At 45.3% G+C, this 19,949-nt stretch overlaps 1 protein-coding gene across 2 annotated transcripts in view; it reads right to left on the reverse strand.

Moving 5' to 3' along the window:
- The window catches only part of LMBR1 (limb development membrane protein 1), an 824,544-nt gene extending 807,818 nt beyond the window's left edge, over window positions 1–16,726 (reverse strand). For both annotated transcript variants that reach the window (XM_078663261.1, XM_078663260.1), the window contains exon 1: window positions 16,487–16,726. In XM_078663261.1, the coding sequence (XP_078519387.1) occupies window positions 16,487–16,549 (63 nt within the window). In that variant the 5' untranslated portion in view covers window positions 16,550–16,726. The remainder of the gene's footprint in view (window positions 1–16,486) is intronic.
- Between the last annotated feature and the right edge of the window lie 3,223 nt (window positions 16,727–19,949).

Consider the following 19,949-nt stretch of genomic DNA (forward strand, 5'->3'; position numbering starts at 1 on the left):
GCGAAACAGACCGGATATTGACCTCGTAACCTGCAATATTCCGGGTCAGGTATGGGAGGTTCATTTTTCCAAACTGTATTCCTGCCATGACGATATGAATGGAAGAGGGTCTGTCCATTCCTCTCCTCATGTTGACTACTCCCTTTTCCCTGGCGATCCCGATTTTACACTGAAGGAAGTAGAATATGCTATTAACTCCATCATTCCACAAAAAGCTGCAGGACCAGATGGCATCCCTGGGGATCTGCTAAAAGCTGATGGTGCTAATTGGGGTAAATTAATCCACTCCCTCCTCCTTGCCATCTGTAGGGGTGCCCCCATTCCTGTCTCTTGGAAGGGGGCAGAGGTGGTTCCCATCCACAAGAAAGGCCCTAGGGATGATCCGTCCAATTATAGGCCGATTAGCTTACTGGATGTAAGCCAAAAAGTTGTCGGTAAAGTCATTCTACTCAGGATACTCAACTGGGTGGATGAAAACAAAATACTTACCGATTTTCAGGCCGGCTTTAGAGTAGGCACTGGAACGATAGAGCAGGCCTTTAGGCTTATGATGATCCACTGGAAGGTGGTAGTGATAGGCAAGGGCAGTCTTTATCTCGCGTTTATCGATTTAAAGACTGCCTTTGACCTCGTTCCCAGGGACTCGCTATGGAGGGTTCTGGCCAACATGGGGCTCCCACAGTACTTATTGTCCCTATTAGTTAGGCTCCATCAAGACAGCTTTGCCCAAATCAGGTGGGGTTCCGGAGGGGAGAAAACAGGCTGTATTCCGGTCAAGAGAGGGGTCCGCCAGGGATGTGTTCTGGCTCCCACCCTTTTCTCCCTGTACATTAATGGGGTGGTGGAGCACTTACTTAAATCTCCATCTGACGAACCATCCCGGGGGGGGGTACGTATACCGACCCTCCTCTTTGCGGACGACACGCTCCTAATCTCCAAAACCCCTATGGGACTACAGAAACTCTTGGATAACTTCCAATCCTTTTGTACCGATCGAGGCTTGGTCATAAACACCAATAAAACAAAATACCTCGTCCTTAATCCCCCTAAACAGAAAGTGCGCCCCCCTACTTTAAACACCGAATCCCTGGAAAGGGTGAAAGAATTTGATTATTTAGGGATACGCATTTCTGACAAAATGGATTGGACTCCCCATCTAGATAAGATGCTGCTGAATCATAAAAGGATCACAGGTGCCCTATTAAGGGAGCAACGTTCCAGTTCGTTCAAACCAATAGGAACAGTCCTAGAGATATATGCCGCCAAAGGTGTCAGCTCTGCGCTTTATGGAGCTAACTTTGGGGCTTCGCATCTTCTCAAGCACTGCAAAAATCTGAGAATAAATTCTGTAGGCAAATAATGTCCCTCCCTCAAAGTACCCCCCTTTTGCCCTTATTTATGGACCTTGGCTGTACCCAGATCGGCGAAATTGCGAAATTTCGCCCTCTCCTATTATGGGCCCGCATTTGGCGGGTAGAGGAACTTAGTGCCTACGCCAGAAGTTTGGAAGAAATAATGGAGTCACCACACTGGGCCAGAGTCAAATGGTTAACTGATATGAAAAATCTATTGTCAAATTTGGGCCTATCAGACTCTTGGTCCAGCAGAACCTCTCCTCCAAAACAAGTTCTTAAAAACCTCTTTCGGGATTGGGCTTGCTCCCAAAGGCATTCTAGTCCATCCATTGGCAGACTCACAGAGGATTTTTTGATGTTTAAAGATTGTCCCAGGCGAGAACCCTATCTAGACACAATCGGGAAACCTTTTGCCCGGTCTTTGTATTTTAAATTCAGAACGGGTACTCTTCCACTGAACACTTTTACCAAAACATGGAAATCCTGTACAGACAAAACTGACCTGTGTCCGTCATGTTCAGCCCACCCAGAGACATTAGCTCATTTTTTATTTGTCTGCAAGGAATATGCCAATCCAAGAAGGGTGTGGCTGAAGAACTTGTGTCGGCAACTTGGAACTAGGAGCCATGTTGAGGCAACCAGGATACTTGTTTCGGATAGTTATGTACCCTATGCTTGTGCCCTAGCAACATTTTTATTTTGGGCTTGGGCTATTCGAGCCAGAAAGCTTAAATACTCTGTTTAATTTTTTCTTAAACAATATTTATTCTAGTAAATGCTGTACTTCTTGTTATCAACTGGACATGTATCATTAATTTTATTATTACTTTTAAACTGCTTTTATGATAATGACATTTTATCGAAATAAAGCTTTTTGACTTTGACTTTGACTTATTATTTATTTACATGTTGTGTGTTAGAAAAAAAACTGACACCCTACAGCCTTTCATTTCACACTGTGTACAGCATGTCAGACAGTTCACTTTACAAAATCTTGGAACTCTGCCATCAGAGAAAGAAAAGTAATTGTAAGGAAATTTAAACTGATTTCTAACCTCTATCTCTGAACACAGAGCAAAAGTGACAACGTAAAACAAAAATTAAAGGAATCTTTATTGCCCCTCCACTTTCTGAGTGAGCAGAACACATTTCTATGTGTCAGCTCAACAGAACGGGCAACTAAGCCCAAAACATATCTCACCTTGATAAAAATCTAACTCACCATAGCTAGAGGGTGAGCAGATTTCTCAAGGCCTGCGGCGGGCGTCGAAAAATCATCAGGTGACATTAATAATCTACTAGACCCAGCGGTAAGGTATTTGACCCATAAACTGATCTCAAATTGTGTGATCTTAGGCAAATATTTTATTTTTAAGTCTTGCCTTTTACTTCATTCTCACATATGAGAGCACCTTCAAATATGTGACTTTAGCAGTCCCTAAAAATAGCTTGCCCTGATCAAAATTGACTTGCCTTAGCGAGCGAGAGAGTTGATTTCTTAAGGCCTGCTTTATCTGGAAAGCATAATTTACAAATAGTAAAAACAAAAAATTAAACATTATAGGAAAAGAAAAATACATATTTCATGGTACATCAAAACTCTAAATTAAATTCAATGTTTTAAATCTTTATAAATGGCATGGCTTATGTTTTATGTGCTTTTCCAGACGATCTGGGGGGCATAAGGAGCACCACAACCCATGAAAGGGGTATTTGAGGCAGGGAAAAGAAGCACACGAGGGAGAGAGTTAGAAAACACATGCATTCTCATGGAGACCTGAATGGAAATCAAAACAATAGCTCCCTAAATGTGAGCAGTAAAAGGATACGAGTCAGTCAATCAAAAACATTGTACTTAAGCTATTCTACAGGGGAGGGGGAAACACAAGAAAAGGAAGGAAATACATTGAATAAGAAGAAAACAAATAATAGTGACAATAAAACAACCAATGGTAAACTATGGGTTAGCTGTAAGCCTAATGTAAGTTCACAATAGTCTTTGCCAATCAGATAGATTGCCCGGTCTAGTAGACGAACATAAAACTGATAACCTGTCCCCCTCCCCAATTTCATCCGATGACGCCTGGGATTCTATTAGCACGTTATGCTCTATGAAGTCAAACATTCTCATGATGTCCAAGAATATAAGCGTGTAGGCTTGGAGGGAAATGTAAGGAAGTTTATGATCAATGCTTTCAATACAGGACAACCAACAGAACATTGGAGATACGATCACCAATGTCTGTGTTCTGCCGACGCAGATCTTGAAGAAAGAAAAAACAAGCATTTGCAATGCAATAGGCTTCGCATTTACCAGAGTTTGAGCTATTGACATTAAAAATTACAATGCCTTTAATTTTCGTTTATAAAACATAAATAAAAGGCATTGTCATTTACAATGCCAATTGCTTAAATTCGAGTGAACGCGAGACCTATTGCATTGCAAATGCTTGTTAGAATTTGTGCCCTGCATAAGATATTGTGCAACACTTTATCCACCGAGGTCTACATCTCAGCGGTGTTAATGTGTCTGCTGCAGAAGGTCACACATCTGAATCCAGGCACGGCCGCATAATAACACCGTGCTACTCCAAATGTATGAGTGCTGTGAAAGAAGAGGCTGCTGCTGCCCTGCTGTGCACAATAAACTGACCTTGGAGAAAGGTGGCCCAAGGGCTGTGTCGAGAGCAAATGGGCGCGGTTCACACTGCAGACAGAGTCTCCTCGCGGCAGACCCTCCCAACTCATTGGGGCGACACACAAAAGCATTTATGCGCCTGGGCCCGGAATCGTGACCTCCCTATATATCAGTAAAAGTGAAAATAGGGCACAGTCCTTTATATTTGGGCTAATTGTATTTGTATAATTCTTGAATATTTCGTTTCTTTGCCATTCAGGTGTTTTGTAGCCTATTCACGAAGTCATGTAAAATCACGTCAAAGAGCACTGCTTCACATACTCCAAAATAGTGGTGCGAATAAGCCTTCATGGATCTGCGGCTTGGTTTTCTCGAAATTACCCTGTCTACATCACGTGCATTAACTCAGAACATGTCCAGGTTCCTGAAGACAGAATAACTCGGCAATACTGAGTGGTAATTTGCGCTCTGTGCTTTCCGAGCGCTACAACCAACGTCACTGACTTCTTTACACTTCTCTCAAAGTCCTTACGCCTCACTAAGAGAACAAGGGGTGATCAATGGAATATTTGAGGCCTCTGAGCAACTTCTGGTGACTGATTCATATGCAGGTGTTCCAACCATCGCTTTGTGTTGCTTTAGTGTAATGCCCTATGTGTATCTGGGTATTCACCAGATGTGGGCAGGCGCTCACTGTGCCATAGGATCCAAGCTGCACTTCATTGATGACATCCAACTAGGCTCAAACCGGTCTAGGGTTGTTGTGTTCCCATTCACAGGGGTATTAAACTACATTTCTTTCACGCAATAAAGTGTTGTGGCAGGGTTGAGAGACTGATGCATGGATCTGGACAAGTCTAAAATAATGTGTCTTTTGGCAAATTGTAACTGCAGTGTGGCATGTTGTGTTGGGACTTTGGAAGAGGTGTCTTAGTGGTACATGCTTTTGGGAGCCCAGTGGCAGCTTGTTTTATGGCAAACCTGTGCTCTGTTGGCTATATTTTTTATTTCACATCATTTATTGTTTGTGCAGCACTAAGACATTCTAGAGCCTGCTTCAAAGCACTTTCACAGGGAGTGTTGCAGGGAGCGAGTCATGGATACGAACAAACAAACAGATTTACCAGAAATACGTCTGTGATATCAGCAGAGATGGTGATGGTAAGCGTGTCTGCAGCCAGGTGTGTGTTGCATGCTCCGTTTAATGTGCTGTGCTGGAGGTTTGTGTCTTTATTTGATTGTAAGTGCTGCTGGATGCTGTGAAGAAGTCTATACATCAGCGGAGCCGCAAGAAAAGGGTGATGGCAGAAGTTAAGCTGTAACTTACCTTGAACATCAACGAACCGGGTGATTTATTACAGCTCATGATTTACCTTTTCCCACCACAGGATTTAGTCAACTCTGCTGCATAATTGGAGCCAGCCATGCCGCATAATTCCAGCGGACCTGCTAATTTTTTCATTAAACGACACTGGTCCTTTCACGAGTAAAGCTTCGCGAGTCGGCCAGTGAAGCTTCAAATGTCCACCACCACCAAGCGAAACGGAAAAGCAAACGGCGGTCCGAGTGCAGAGAAGTACAGTAAATATTCACCGCTCCTCGAAGCAAACAGTTTCTCTCTTACCGAGCAGCACCAAAAAAAAGAGTGATTTGGCAATGTGGGCATTAGTTGACGGAAGGGAAAGCCTTATCTGCAGAGTTCAGTCCCTGCGAGTCCCGGACCAGGGCATGCTTGGGGTGTGCTTGCGTAGACAGCTACAGTACAGTGGGTTGCGCGCTTGCTGTTGCGACATGCATGCAACTTGCAGACCACTGACTGGAATGTCGCCAAGGATGGCTCAGCCGTTCATTCTGCTACAACAGTTAAAGTTGAACACTGGAGTTGATACATTATTAATTATTCAAAATAGAATTTAATTTAAGGTGCGAAGGACATGGATGACTCTCGCAAGCAATAGTTCACCTTCCCCAGTAAAATAATTAAGACTGTGGGGGCTCAAGAAATTTATGTTTCATACCATGGCCCCAGCAGTATTTTACAGCAAGAGCGTCAGTCATGTGACACAATACTAAAGCACAATATCACATTGAAAGCACTCAAAGGAAAATAATACGACAGAAGTGTACCCTTCACTAACTGATTCTAACGTTCCATATAGCGCTTACTATTGCAGTCTTGCATCTTTGTAGAGCTGTAAAACTCAGGTGTCAATGAACGTAAGGATCATTTTATCACATCAGAAAGTTGATAGGCTATGTCTGCCTCACTAATCAAACCGGTGACTTGCGAAGCGAGCACAGAGCCCAGCCTCAGCAGGCACATTAATGCTTTTCCGACAGAATTCCCGACATGTTCCTAAAGATATGAGCGCTCCAGAGGCCCAGGCCTGCTGCTCCCGGTGGGTGAGGTGCAGAGCCTTGGGGAGCAGGACCGCCCTGGAGAGGAGGCTCAAGGACACACTTTCCCTGCAGATATCGTTAATGAGATGTTGCTAATTATTAGCGCCCGCTGAATCCTACAGTGCTGGTGTCCTCGCATGCCTCGCTGATGTACACTGAGCGCCTGTAGTAAGGGGACGCCCAGGACAGAGGCCCAATGTTAACAAGCGAAGAACTAGGATAAACAAGTCAGGTCCCGGGCCGGCCAGCCAATCACAGCGCGGCCCGGGAATGACGTCACAGGGGTGTCCCGGGCCGGCAGCCAATCACAGCGCGGCCCAGGACAAAGGGGCGGGACTTAAAAAATGACCGAGAAACGCCCCCGAATCGCGTTTTCAGGGGAAAGCGTGATTGACAGCCTCTGTCTCCCAATGGCTAGCCTCCATTTATGGAGCTAGCCAATGGGAGACAGAGGCGGGACCAAAGCCCATATGTAGGATCATGAGATTTCGCCGTGGGCGGAGCAACTGCTACGCAGTTGCAACGCCAGGGCGAAACCTAAAAAAGCACTCGCTTTACTCTGGGCTTTACATGGGCCGGGTCCCTTTCGGTCTCGGGTCTGGTAGTGATTAAAACAGATGTTGAAGTGAGTCGCTAGCATGTCGTACATTTATCTCCTTATCTTTACTGGCAAAAGCACTTAACTTCTGAACAATGAAAGAGAACGTTTAGGTAATCCATGTCAGCAATTTAGTTCCTGTCTGTATTTCACGTGTTTAATCTTGCATTCCCTTAGAGTGTTTGTCAATTACAGGATATTGCGTTTGAACCAAGTTGCCTCCAGGAGTTTATAATGAGCCATGAAGGTATTCCCTGGAGTTGAGCCTGAAGGCAGTGCGAGTTTCTCAGAGTGCCTGTCAGTGGATCAGAAAGTTGTTCAGAATACTTGGTTATCCAATCATTGGTCTCTCTGCAGAGCACACACAGTAATGGTCAAGTGATAAAGCTGCAATTGATTTTCTGTGCAGGATTCCGTGCATTAAGAAGATACACAGTTGGCAAAATATTGACAAGGTGAAAGTAAAAGAAAATGCAGAACGCAGGAAGTAAGTAGGTGCGTTGTGTGTTTGGATATGGTGAAATGAAGGAGATCGAGGAAGTGCATTCAGAAGAGAGAGAAAGGAGAGTGATGAAGAGGAAAGAGATGAGGTGTAAGATATGCAGGTTGACATGTTTAAGCCACTTGCTTTATTAAAGTAGGCCACATCCTTTTTAAAGACCCCCACTTTTTTCTTCCTATTTTAAACCCTGCCTTTACTTAGAGTATACAAAATTCTCCTAAAAGGAATCTATATTGCCTCTTCACAATCTGGGTAGAAATCTATTGTAATTGTATAGCGCTTTCTACCCCCGATATGGCGTTGAAGTGTTTCAGGATGGGCAGCATTGGGCTCTAGACCCCAAAGTTAGTTGTTAATCCACGATTCTTGGTTATTGTTCAATCAATCAATCAATCAATCAATCAGGGATTTGTGAAGCGAGCTACTCTCCCGTGAGGGTCTCAAGGCACCGGGGGAGGGGGGGGGGGAGATGCAGCTCCATCTTAGCAAAAGAGCCAGGTCTTGAGGCTCTTCCTGAAAGTTTGCATAGTGGGGGGACGTCTGATGCAAAGCGGGAGTTTGTTCCAGGTCTTTGCCGCGATGTAGGAGTAGGCTCTTCCACTCTTTCTGGATCTGCGGATGTGAGGGCTTTCGGAAAGGCTAGGTTAGCAGAGCGGAGGGTTCTCTTGGGTGCGAAGAAGGAGACTTTTGTTGAGATATTGGTGTCCGGTGTTGTGGAGGGATTTGTAGGCATGAGTAGTTTGAAGGTCCCTCTTCTCGATGGAGAGCCAGTGGAGGTCTCGTAGGTGCTGGGTGATGTGGTCTTGTTGTGGGATGCGGGGGACAAGTCTGGCAGTGGTCTTCTGGATGGTCTGAAGTTTTTGGGGCAGAGATTTGTTGATTCCGGAATAGAGGGCGTTTCGGTAGTTCAATCTGCTGGTTATGAGTGAGTGGGTGACTGTCTTTCTGGATTCGAGAGGGATCGATTTGAAGGTCTTGTGGAGGATGCGGAGAGTGTTGAAGCAGTGGAGGAGATGGTGTTGATCTGTCCAGTCATGGAGAGGGAGGAGTCGAGTATGATGCGGAGGTTATGGGGGTGGCCCGTGGGTGTAAGGGGTTGCCGAGGGCAGTGGGCCAACAGGTGTTGTCCCATGCGGAGGGGGTAGATCCGAGTTGAGCTTTGGGCAACTGCCGCTCAACCAGGATGCAATGACTTTCATTTCTTCCCGGACACGGAGGCTGGTGGCGTCAGGTTCCTTAGTGAGGGAGAGGGTGAGCTGGGTGTCATCGGAGTAGGATACTATGATGAGTCCGTGCTGTCGGACGATGGCAGTGAGGGTGGCCATGTAGAGGTTGAAGAGCGTCGTACTCCTCAGCTGATCTCTGTGGGTTTGGAGCGGAAGTCTGATTTTTTGTGTTCGCCGGTGAGGAATGAACAGATCCAGTCATGGGTGATTCCCTGTATGTTGGCGTCATGGAGTCTGGCGGTGAGTGCACAGTGGGAGACTGTGTCGAAGGCTGCAGAGAGGTCTAGTAGGATGAGAGCCGCCGTGTGGCCCTGGTCGAGGAGAGTGCAGTTGTTGTCTGTGGCGGCTAGGACGGCGGTCTAGGTGCTGTGGTTGCTATGGAATCCGGATTGGGAGGTGTCAAGGATGGAGTTGGCATCGATGAAATTCGTAGGCTGGATGTTGACAATCTTCTCAGTCACTTGGGCTGCGAAAGGGTGGAGCAAAATGGGTCTGTAGTTTTTGAGGTCCATTGAGTCTGCAGAGGGCATCTTGAGGAGGGGCTTAACTTCTGCTTGTTTTGAAACATCTGGGAAAGTACCGGTTTCAAATGTGGAGTTGATGGTGTGTCGTAGTTCGGGTTCTTTGGTGGCGGCGGCTCTGAGGAAGATGTGCAGGAGGCAGGGGTCCATGGGGGCTCCTGATTGTATGGTCCTCCTGGTTGTGGCAGTGTCTTCTGAAGTGACCGGGGTCCAGGCGGAGATAGTAGGCTGGCTGGCACTGCTGGAGGTAGGTCTGATGTTGGTGTCTTGTTTCTGTTCGTTGAAGTTGCCGTAAAGGGACTTGATCTTGAGATGGAAGTAGGAGCAGAGTTTGTTGCATTAGTCCTGGGAGGGAGTGACATCAGAGGCTTCGCTGGGGGGTTTGTTGAATTCCTCTATGATGCTGAAGAGCTGCTTCGAGTTGCTAGAGTTGGAGAGGATCTTGTTCTGGATTAATTTCCTTTTAGTGGATCTGATGTGTTGGTGGCATTCTGTCATGGTGTTCTTGTAGCTTTGTAGCTGGTCCGTGTTTCTGGGGTTCTGCTGTTTCTCCATACTTTCACAAGACATCTGCAGGTGCGTCTGGATTTGCGGAGATCGGTGGCGAAGCAGGTGGATTTCGTGGGGTGCTGCCTGTCGGAGATCCCAAGGGGGGCGAGCTTGTCTGCGCAGTCGGTGATCCATCTGTGGAGTTCATTGGCTGCAGAGTTGGCATCAGTTGTGGCGGGAGGGGGGAGCATGGTTGAGGGTGGAGTTGAGGTGCTGTTGGGTGACCTTGCTCCAGTTCCTGCGCGGTGGGTGAGGTGTAGGTTTGTGTGCGGTGAATTGTGAGAAGGAGAAGTCGACGCAGTGGAGGTCAGTCCAGAGGGGTTGCCTGGTGTATGGTCGTTCTGGACTTGGTCTGGATCTGGAAATGGAGGTGTTCTGTGGGGGACGAGGAGTTGTTCATGCTGGATGTGGCGAGTCAGAGGGAGTTATTGTGTACAATGGCGAGTCCTCCTCCCGGGTGGTTTAAGCGGTCCTGCCTCTGGATCTTGTAGCCGTCGGGGATGGCGGTAGCGATGTCAGGGGCGGAAGTGGCATTGGTGTAGGTTTCTGTGAGGAAGGAGACGTCTGGTGACAGGGTGTCAAGGAGGTCCCAGATTTCTACTGCGTGTTTGTGCAGGGAGCGTACGTTGAGGAGGATGCAGCTCAGGGGTTTGGGTGAAATGGTTCCCGGTGGGTGGGCGGTAGCCGTGGGGGTCCGGAGATGGGTAAAGGTGCGGAGGCAGTGTCAGAAGGAGAACTGGCCGTGGGTGGTGTTCGGCGGCGACAGCTGACAGTTGTTGTTTCCTCCGGTGTTGAGTGCGTGGAGGGTTGCTGAGTCGTATCGGTGGGTGGTTGGAGGACTAGGGTTCCTGGGGCTGGTAGCGGACGGGCACAGACAGGTTTGCATTGGCAGCGCCTTTGGCACACCCGCACAGCGGTCGCCATTAAGTAGGGGACAGGGGAGGAGCTCAGCTGGGAGGTGGGAACCGGCAGGAGTGGCCGCGGGGGCAACAGTGGCACGAAAACGGCAAACAGGAGAGAGAAAAAAGGCACAATACGAGACGAATAGACACAAAAAGCCCAAATAGACAAAAAGGCAAAAACACAAATAGACAAAGAGGCACAGAAAGGCAGAAGTGCACAAACGGGGCAGGAAAGCAGGGGACGGGCAGGAAAGCAGGGGACAGACAGACAAAAGCCAGGCAGACAGACAAGACTTGCAGAGAGGACCAGCAGAAGAACAAGGCTCTCCCACTGGACCACCAGGGGTGAGGCGCAGGCAGGAGCCTGTGGGTGGAGGAGGTCCTCGAACACCTACCTGTGACCAGGGAGGTGCTGAGGACAACGGCGCAACGACGAAGCTGTGCGAGGAGAAAGCAAAGTTTCCGGACCAGGAGGTCAGAGGTCTTGCTCAACCTGTCGCGCAGCGGCCACCATTAAGTAGGGGACAGGTGAGGGAATGGCATGTATGGGAGCTCATGCAGGTTTGATGTGATTAAAAGATGAGTTACAGGAGATTTGGTATTGTTAGGTTGCAAGGGTATGACTATGAGAGGAAGGAGGAGATGATGTGATCTTGTAAATGAGTTATGTTCAGTCTGCATTAGTACAATAAGAGAAATGAATGCAAACATGCATGTGACAGTAGGTTATGTTGAGCGAGAGGAGGCATGCTGAGCACAGAAAGGAAAGAGGGCAATTTGAAAGAACAAGCATTGGCATAGCCAATAGGTCTCGCCTTTGGGACATTATAAGTGTTTGGTGCAACAACATCAACTGTTGCATGGCTAAGGATATTGTGCTGGATAACCGAACACTTATAAGGTCCCAAAGGGTAGTAAGATGATCAGAGCAAGTAGAAAGCGAGGGAAGTGAAAGAGGAAAGGAATCACAGAAAGGCGAGTGGGAAATGAATGGAAAGGAGGTGGGGCTCTATAGAGTGTGGAAAAAGGACAACATGAGGAGGGAGTGAGCCGTGCGAGTGAGGACTGCAGAATAGAGGAACAAGTGAGAAGAAGAGAAGAGAGAAGTCATAAGATAGACAGGAGAGTGGTCCGTGAAACAGCGTTTTTTGAGGACAAACATTAATGTGTTAAGCGGAATCGGTAAGTACAGTCCATATGGTGAAACATCAGGCTTACCTGACGCCAGGGAAGATTAAGAAATACTTCAAAGTGCAAGCGGTGGAATGCCCCAGATGTAGGGAAGAGGAGGTGGAATTGGACCACATGTTGTGGCATTGTCCGATGATGGGGAACTACTGGGAGGAAGTGGGTGCTCTTCTGACTGAATTAACAGATAGACAGCTGACCTATGACATGGCGACATGTTTGCTGCACTGGTTTCCACACACAGCTAAGAACAAGATTACCAGTAAATTCATTGACCTGGGGTTGCTGTTAGCCAAAAGGGAGGTCACTTGGCACTGGAAGTCAAGGGAAGGGCCATCTAGTAGCCGCTGGCGAGCGGAGTTCTGTAAATGGGCCAGCAGTGAAAGTTTGATTAGGTTCCAGCAAGCCAAACGGGGAGGAGGAGATAAGGCACTGGAATTGGCGAGAGCATGGGAGGCTCTGCTCCAAGCCGTGTTATTGCAACGAGCGGATGATGGAGAGGAATGAGTGCTTACAGGCATGTGATCATCTATAAGGGGAATTGTTAATGATGACCTGGCGCGCGGGGAGTTTCAGGTTTTTTTTTATGGTACAAGCGCATTTAATCACACCACGGCAATTGGGGGGGGAGGGTACAATTGGGGCTTGTTGGGAATATCTAATGAGACAGGTTTCTGGTAAATGACGAATGTAAGAAATGATGATGGAAATAACCAATAAAATCTGTTTTCAAACAAAATACAGTCCATATGGTGAGCGCCGGCATGGCAGCAGCCATAAATAACATGTCATAAGCATAGAAGAACTTGGGAGAAAAAAAAAACGGAAAGAAAAGGAAAAAGAAAAAAAAAGTGGGGATGGCATTCGAAATAAAACATCACAATGCAGGGTTTGGCATATAACACAGCATTGCATGGATAATGTGTCACATCACAAAGATCAACAACATTACATAAGGAAAATATAATTTTACATTGTAAAAGCATATTACATATGCGATCCAGCGATACAATATCAAGGTTCCAGGGAGAGACGCGTCGATCAGGGGAAATACACAGTGGTATGTTAGTATGCATAGGTCATGGTGCGCAAGACATGAGGGCCGGTTCCTTAGTACTAACAAGTTTAACTGGCGTTTAACCGACCTGAGGCACTAGGGATACATTATGTTCCCGTGAAGTCACTATAGATTAGGCCTCTGAGGGTGCTCACAAAATACTGTGAGGTGAAAAGGCCTATCCGGAATAGATAGGAAGAGTAACTGTGTCCACGTCATGAGGACTAGTGCGGGAGACATGAAGTTATAAAGTCAGTGCATGAGGGTTAGGGAGCAATGACTGCGCTGCCTCCCTAGATAGCCGCATACCGTTTTACAGATAGCAACTGGGGTAGGTCCTTTCCCAGTCAGCCCGAATGTGGCTGAACTAGAGGGTGGAGGGGAAGAAAAAGAGAGAGATGAAGCAGTCAGGTCAGCTTCATGGGGAAGCGCTTGAGGTTACAGAGCGATCCCGGACTCTGTACTGATGGAGCAAGGTTTCGCACGTAAAGAGACTTGCTTGGATTCAATCCTCTCGAAATAACATATAACGTATTAATCAACATGTTTCGTTTACTAATAATTGCACCACACAACATTTCTAGTATCTAGGGTAAGCTTCTCAATGTGCTTCTACTAACAGTAACTCGAGTGCACTAAAATGGCCGCCGCAATGCGGGAATTTCATTGCGCATGCGTCTGTCACACTTACGTGACATGACGTCTTCTCTGCTTTGGTGGGAAATCTTTGCTTCCATCTTGGGTCCCGAGACTGCGCATGTGCCAAAATCCAGAGAGTCCACAAGCCATGCAATTGAAACTCTGCCAACGACAGTCTTTCCAGTGAAGCCCATGGGAAACTCTCCCTTCGACCTCTCGAAAGGGAGCTAAACTGTACAAAATTGATACTCTGTATTTATTATTGAAACATCCATAGCATAAAAGTGCATGGGAAAATAAAATAATGGGAGGGAATGTTGATTTAAATATTTGAATGAAATGACCTCATAACTGGTATGGTGTGATGACCTCCCCTCGCGGCCAATAAAATTGAGGGAACACGCAATTTGCAACATCGGGGGTGGTACACTGCCCTGGAAAATGGTATAACTAAGGTAGGCTTAGCTAGTTAGATTGTCCGACTTGTCCGAATAGCTGACCTGTCACTGACCCAATGCACTAAATAGGCGATCGAGAGCAGAGGTGCTGGTGGAGCACTCTGTCAGAAGAATCGATAACCCAATCGGGGTTAGGTAGGAGAATCGATAACCCAATCGGGGTTTGGGAAGAGATCGATAACCCAATCGGGGTCCGACTGTTAGTCGCAGAGAGGGGTGTGACACTGGTGTTGCACTTTTAGCTGAGGGTACCTGTACTGACCTGCATCCATCCTGATTTGGCCTTCACCTGTCCCGATCTGAACATGTTCTATCCTGTTGGCACCTGAACTTTCGGGAGCCCTGTCCTTTATCCCAGCCCGTGGCCAGGGCTGGTTTTCACACCATTCTAGGTAAATATAATCTGTGTGGGTACGTCATCGTACTGTTTCCCTTTTCTACCCTTCCTATGTCCAGATGCTTAAAGACAGTCTCATAAAATCTCTGCATAATTTTGCTTTGACCATTATCTTCCTAATTGAAAGAGCTCTAATTAGCAAGGGTTACCTGTTCAAAGTGTGTATGTTTATGGGCCTAGGTGAGTACGGTAAAACGAGCAGGTGAACCCGCGCGCTATCAGTACCGAACAAATCTCTATGCGAGTCAGGATCAGTCCCCCAGAGTGGGTGGCACAAGTTGACACTTACTTGTCGTGCGGCATGAAAGAACTGCAGAAGTCCGTGGTGATCTGTTGGCATGGGCAATGGACCCTGGGGGGCAGTGCGTTTTATACAGCATGTGCGCATATTGGAATACCTCTCGTTCTGGGTCCAAGGGTAACATACAGAAACTAAGCACCATCTTGGAATGGAGTTGGTTCATGAAACCCAAACTAAAAAGAATAGGAGGTGGTGTTTAAGAGAAATCAGAAAATGTGCATTCTAAAGGAGGGAGTACTTAAGAGCTGCAAAGGACACAACAAAAGGTAACAACGGTGGCGTCACAATTTCGTATCTTTTGGTAATTGTTAATGAGTAGGATTTATGATCAGAAAATGATCCGAAGTTTGTTATTTTAAAAAAGCGCCAGTACGAATGTCCTGGTTGTGCAGAAAGTATCAGGTGATAGCATGTTTGGGATTGTGTGCAAAAGCAAAGTCTCTTACCGAGATTGCCAAATGTGCAGCTGACATAATGACGTATGGAAGAACAAGTAGTTGAGAAGGGATAGCAAGAAGTTTTAATAAAACACGTTCAGAAGAGAAAGCGACGGAAATACAAGCAGTTGAAAAGAGATAGCGAGGGCAACCAGGCAAACGCAAACAGCTGTTTTCGACCACTCGTGCTGGCAGGAGCGAGCAGCGGCGCGTGCGCCATCTGTTTTCAATGAGCTTGCGCCCCGCTGCTCGCTCCCGCAAAGTGGATGCCAGCACAAGCGCTTGAAAAGAGCTGACCAATTTCTAAAGGTCATCTCCTAGAGCAACACATGCGCGCTGCCAAGGCGAGACCTAAAAAAAGCAGAGGCTAAAATTAAAAGTTTTAATTGAAAGGGCAGTTTTTCGTGATGGAGTTTAGGGATGTAGAGAACGTTTTTGATATTGCATATAGTTTCAGGATGCAATAATGTAGAAAACTCATTATAGGGTATACATTATTTCATGGTGCTACATTTGCTATTTCTGACGCACTAGAATCATGAAACCATATGTCCGCAACTAGGCTATTGGTAGACCACCTTTACACCAGGCCAATTGACCACCTCAAAGGTTGAAAGTGAATAATAATACGCTGGAGGCATAATCAGCAAAAACACAAGAGTTTTAAACCAAGCAATAACTCAGACGAAGCGGTAAGTTCAAGATCACAGCAATGTATGCAGGAACGTTAACCCTTTGAAAAAATGAACGCAAATATAACCACCTAGTGCATAACCCCCACATATGTGCAATTGGAAAGAGAAATTTCTAATTTTTGACAGACATTTTGGGGACTAATAAACTGATCTGCTGTCAAAATTTTAAATCGTATTGCCAACCTGTAGGGCACACGGACATCCTCGACTCCAACACGGTTTCCAGCCTGGCTTTCTATATTATGATGTATTTTTATTGCCCTCAATTCCCTACCCCTCCTCACGCATTTGAACCCGCAATCTGCTACTGTCTTTATAAATGGTCCTGCCCCCATCTCCTGCTAACCCGAAGCTGCAACCACCATGTAACTTAAATGTTAGTCACACTCGCAAATGGTACTGGTGTAAATGACCAACGACCATTGCTGACCCGGGCCGTTGCCAAAAAATAGTTGACCACAAATGCCACTGGGCAATTGCTGAGGAGCGAGGCGGCTGCTGCTAGTGTGCAGCATATCCACTAGCTACTGTCATTCTCTAAATTGCTTCGGAACTCTCGCATGCTGTACACAAAAGCGCCTCCTCTTACTGCACTGTCTCCCATGCTACTGTGAAGTACTCACTATGTATTCCCGCACTTGACTGTGGAAGTTCTGCTCCCTGATGTTGACTTCGTCCTCGTCCATTCTTCATATTACTGGCGCCCAGCTGTTTTCCACCATCACCTGCTTCAACCGCCCAACCGGGTGGGCGGGGCTTGTCAGGGGTCGCAACAATGAAAATAATAACAAACGAGACACTCTTGACACTTCTCCAGCACAGAGAGGTCCTCGCTCAACCCCGCCTCGATTTAAGTAAAAGAGAGGACGGACGCAAATGGAAATGGTAAGCTTCACATATATTGCCGCCATCTTGGAAGGAAACAGGTAGCATTATTTACCAACAATAACTCAATGCCAAGTACATTTTTGTTTCTGACAAATATCATCAAGACCAGACAAGAACCTAAGTAATATTAATTAAGTAATGTTAGAAATAATGCTTTTGTCGTATATTCTAGAACTGTTGCTGTCATATTTATTGGATAATTAGGAAAAATAACTGAAGTCAATAAAGTCTTAACTTAAAAAACAGATTTTGGTAGTCATTTGACCTCTGCGTTTTGCGTTTAAGGACTAAAATGTCCACCGCATTTGGAATAAAAATAGTGTTTCAAGAGATGATTTGTCATGAATAGTCCTCTTTCAACGTGTATGACTCCCTCGCCCCGCCCCCGGGCTATTGCCCAAAACATCCTTATTCGGACTGCTTCACTTTTTTCGGTGAATTTCTCAAGGTAGTTGGCGTAGTCATAGGTTGTCGAGGAATATTTGTTCCCGCTTCTTTAGCACAAATACCGTCAATGCATTATTTAATAAAAGGTGCATTTGATACTTCGGAAATTAATTATACTAATGCTGAAATACTTTGCACAGAGGCTTTTGTATAGACGTGCCAGTTCTAGTTTTCAAATAGGATTTTGCTGCATAATGAAATGACAAAGTTACAACAGGTATGAAGAAAGCATTATTATTTTCAATATCCGTAACTTTTGACAGTAAATTACAACTCTGACCCACAATGATTAACAACCTTTTGACTTCTAATAGCAGGGGCGACTCCTAAGCCGGAGGAACGTCGCCCCATTGCTTTGCGGCAGTGTAAATAAAGGAAAAGTAAATTGATAACTGTATGTTATCATTTTACTTTTTTCTGCGACAATCTTGGCAGGCGGGGCTTGTTTTGTCCTGCTAGACTTGTTCTAGTGTCTGTCTCAGCAGGCACTGGTCTTTCCAGCCACTCCCATGAGGGCTGGACACACATGCACATGACACCCATTCATCACAGGCTTCACAAGTGACCTGGGCCTGTTAATAAAAGGAAAACTAGAAAGTTGACAGCTGGTGGGATAATGATTGCGCAATATGATGCACCTAGATGTATTAGCACAATTAATTCAATTCACTCATGCATAAGAGTGCTCACAAGGGCATTGAACAACAACAACCCAACGTTGTTAGATGAGTGCAGACACAGTCTACACATATGTGACATATAAAACAAAATCAATGTCCAGAGCAATGCTTATATTAACGCCAAAAATAAATCCACACAGTGGTCTTCTCCAATGTTCTTCTTGATACTTTATTGTGTCAGAGCTTGTCAGATGAGTACTTCAATTGTCATTTTTTTTTCATCCAACACGTGTTTCGTCTTAAATGGGCATTCACCCAAGACTTCCTCAGGGCTATAATAAACAGATACAAAGGCCTCCTTATACTTCAATGAAGCGGAGTGTACAATGGTCACAATCACTATCACCCAAGATAGTGAGTTCAAGAAAGAGAAAAAGGCCACCTCAAGGTGAAACGCACTAATAATATCAGTATCGATCCAAACACGCAACATTAGCATACTGTGATAAGAGGAATAAAATCATAATAGAAATGTACCCAAAAATCAAAAACCCCAAACAAACTGCAAAACTATTCAGAAGGTAGAGAAAAGAGGAAGAGGGAAAACAGACAGTGTATTAGAGCACAAATGAATCTGTGGAAAACTCTATTGAGTCACACTCAATTGACTCACTATGGTCAAGTATCTCCAAAAGGAATGGAATTGTGATGTCTATATACTCTTAGGTGAGTTTGTAACTTCTGATGTAGAACTTGATTATTTGTGTACATGTCCATTATGCCTCGATTTGGTTCCGCCCTCAACCACACATAGCTCATGTAGAGGTGGGGGGTTGTGTTACTGATCTCTCCCACTTACAGCCCTGCTATGTAAGAAAGCACCCAGATGGTCAGCTGAGATCAGCACAGTACAGGTTTGAGACAAATTTAAAACCATGACAGGTATAGGAAATTTATATTCACCAGAATTCCTGCTAAGCCATCATCCATACTTCAACATGTCCAGCTAGGCGGAAGCTATATCCCAATTGCAAAAACTAGGCATTAGTTTATGGTGAAATAGCTATAAGGTATGTTTGTGTATCCCGGCTGATTCCATCACAACCTTACTCAATTTGATATCTTTCTGTACTACCAACTTAAACTGGTGAGTAGAAAAATCATGCCTGTGTTTCCATAAGACCCTTATGTTTTGCAGCTGCTTGAATTCCTCCAAATCACCGAAACAATTAATAGCGTTCTTATACAGTTCAGTGCTGGGAGTGTCCCCAATGTGCACTATATGCTCCAAAGAAAAGAAGAATTCAATTGCAGACTGCGCTGTCTGATGAGGAACATGTATATTTTTGCTCATAAACTGGGGTCTTATCCTATAATAGTAGACTTTGGCCCTCATGTAGAAAGCAACTTTCTTTTTGCAAAGGCCTTGATTTGTAAAATCTGAGTCTTTGTGAACACAAAATGGCATTTTTGTATTCACAAAACCCTAATTGGGATTGGGTAACACGTTACAGAATCGCAATTTGTGTTTGCGAATACATACCAAATTGGTATTTTGAAGGGGCGTGTTAAGGGCCTCCTTTCCAGATAAAGATTTCTGAAGGTATATATTAATGTTTTGTGGCTGAAATCCGGTTGCAAAATATTAATATTTCACCTCTTCCTCAAGGAGGTGGTAGGACATTAGAAAACGGAAAAGTGTCCGTAAGGGATTCCTTCCCCTTTGTTAATGTTGACAAAAGCGTTTTTTAGGAGTAGGCAGTGGTCCTTATGACCACTGCCTACTCCTAAAAAAGTTTGTAATTTTTCATTTTATATTGAACTCATCCTGTTTTCCTATAAGGAAAAGATCTGCAATTGAAGAAAATATTGCTTTATTTAAAATAAATCATAGGCTTGGTTGTCTGCTGACCCAAGCAGGCACCTTGCGTTTGGCTCTAGCCAATCAGAGTGAGTCGCAATGTGCGACCTACTTCATGCTTATTAATGATGTAAGTTGAATTGTGACCCACTATGCTTCGGTATTTTGTGAATTTACCTATTAATACATACGTTGGTTTTCAAAATACCAATGGATTCGGTAGTAATTGGTGAGCAAATTGCAACCACTTCTACTAAATCCATTTTAATG

Source organism: Lissotriton helveticus, chromosome 10, assembly GCF_964261635.1.
Source record: "Lissotriton helveticus chromosome 10, aLisHel1.1, whole genome shotgun sequence".
NCBI classification, from domain to species: Eukaryota; Metazoa; Chordata; class Amphibia; order Caudata; family Salamandridae; genus Lissotriton; species Lissotriton helveticus.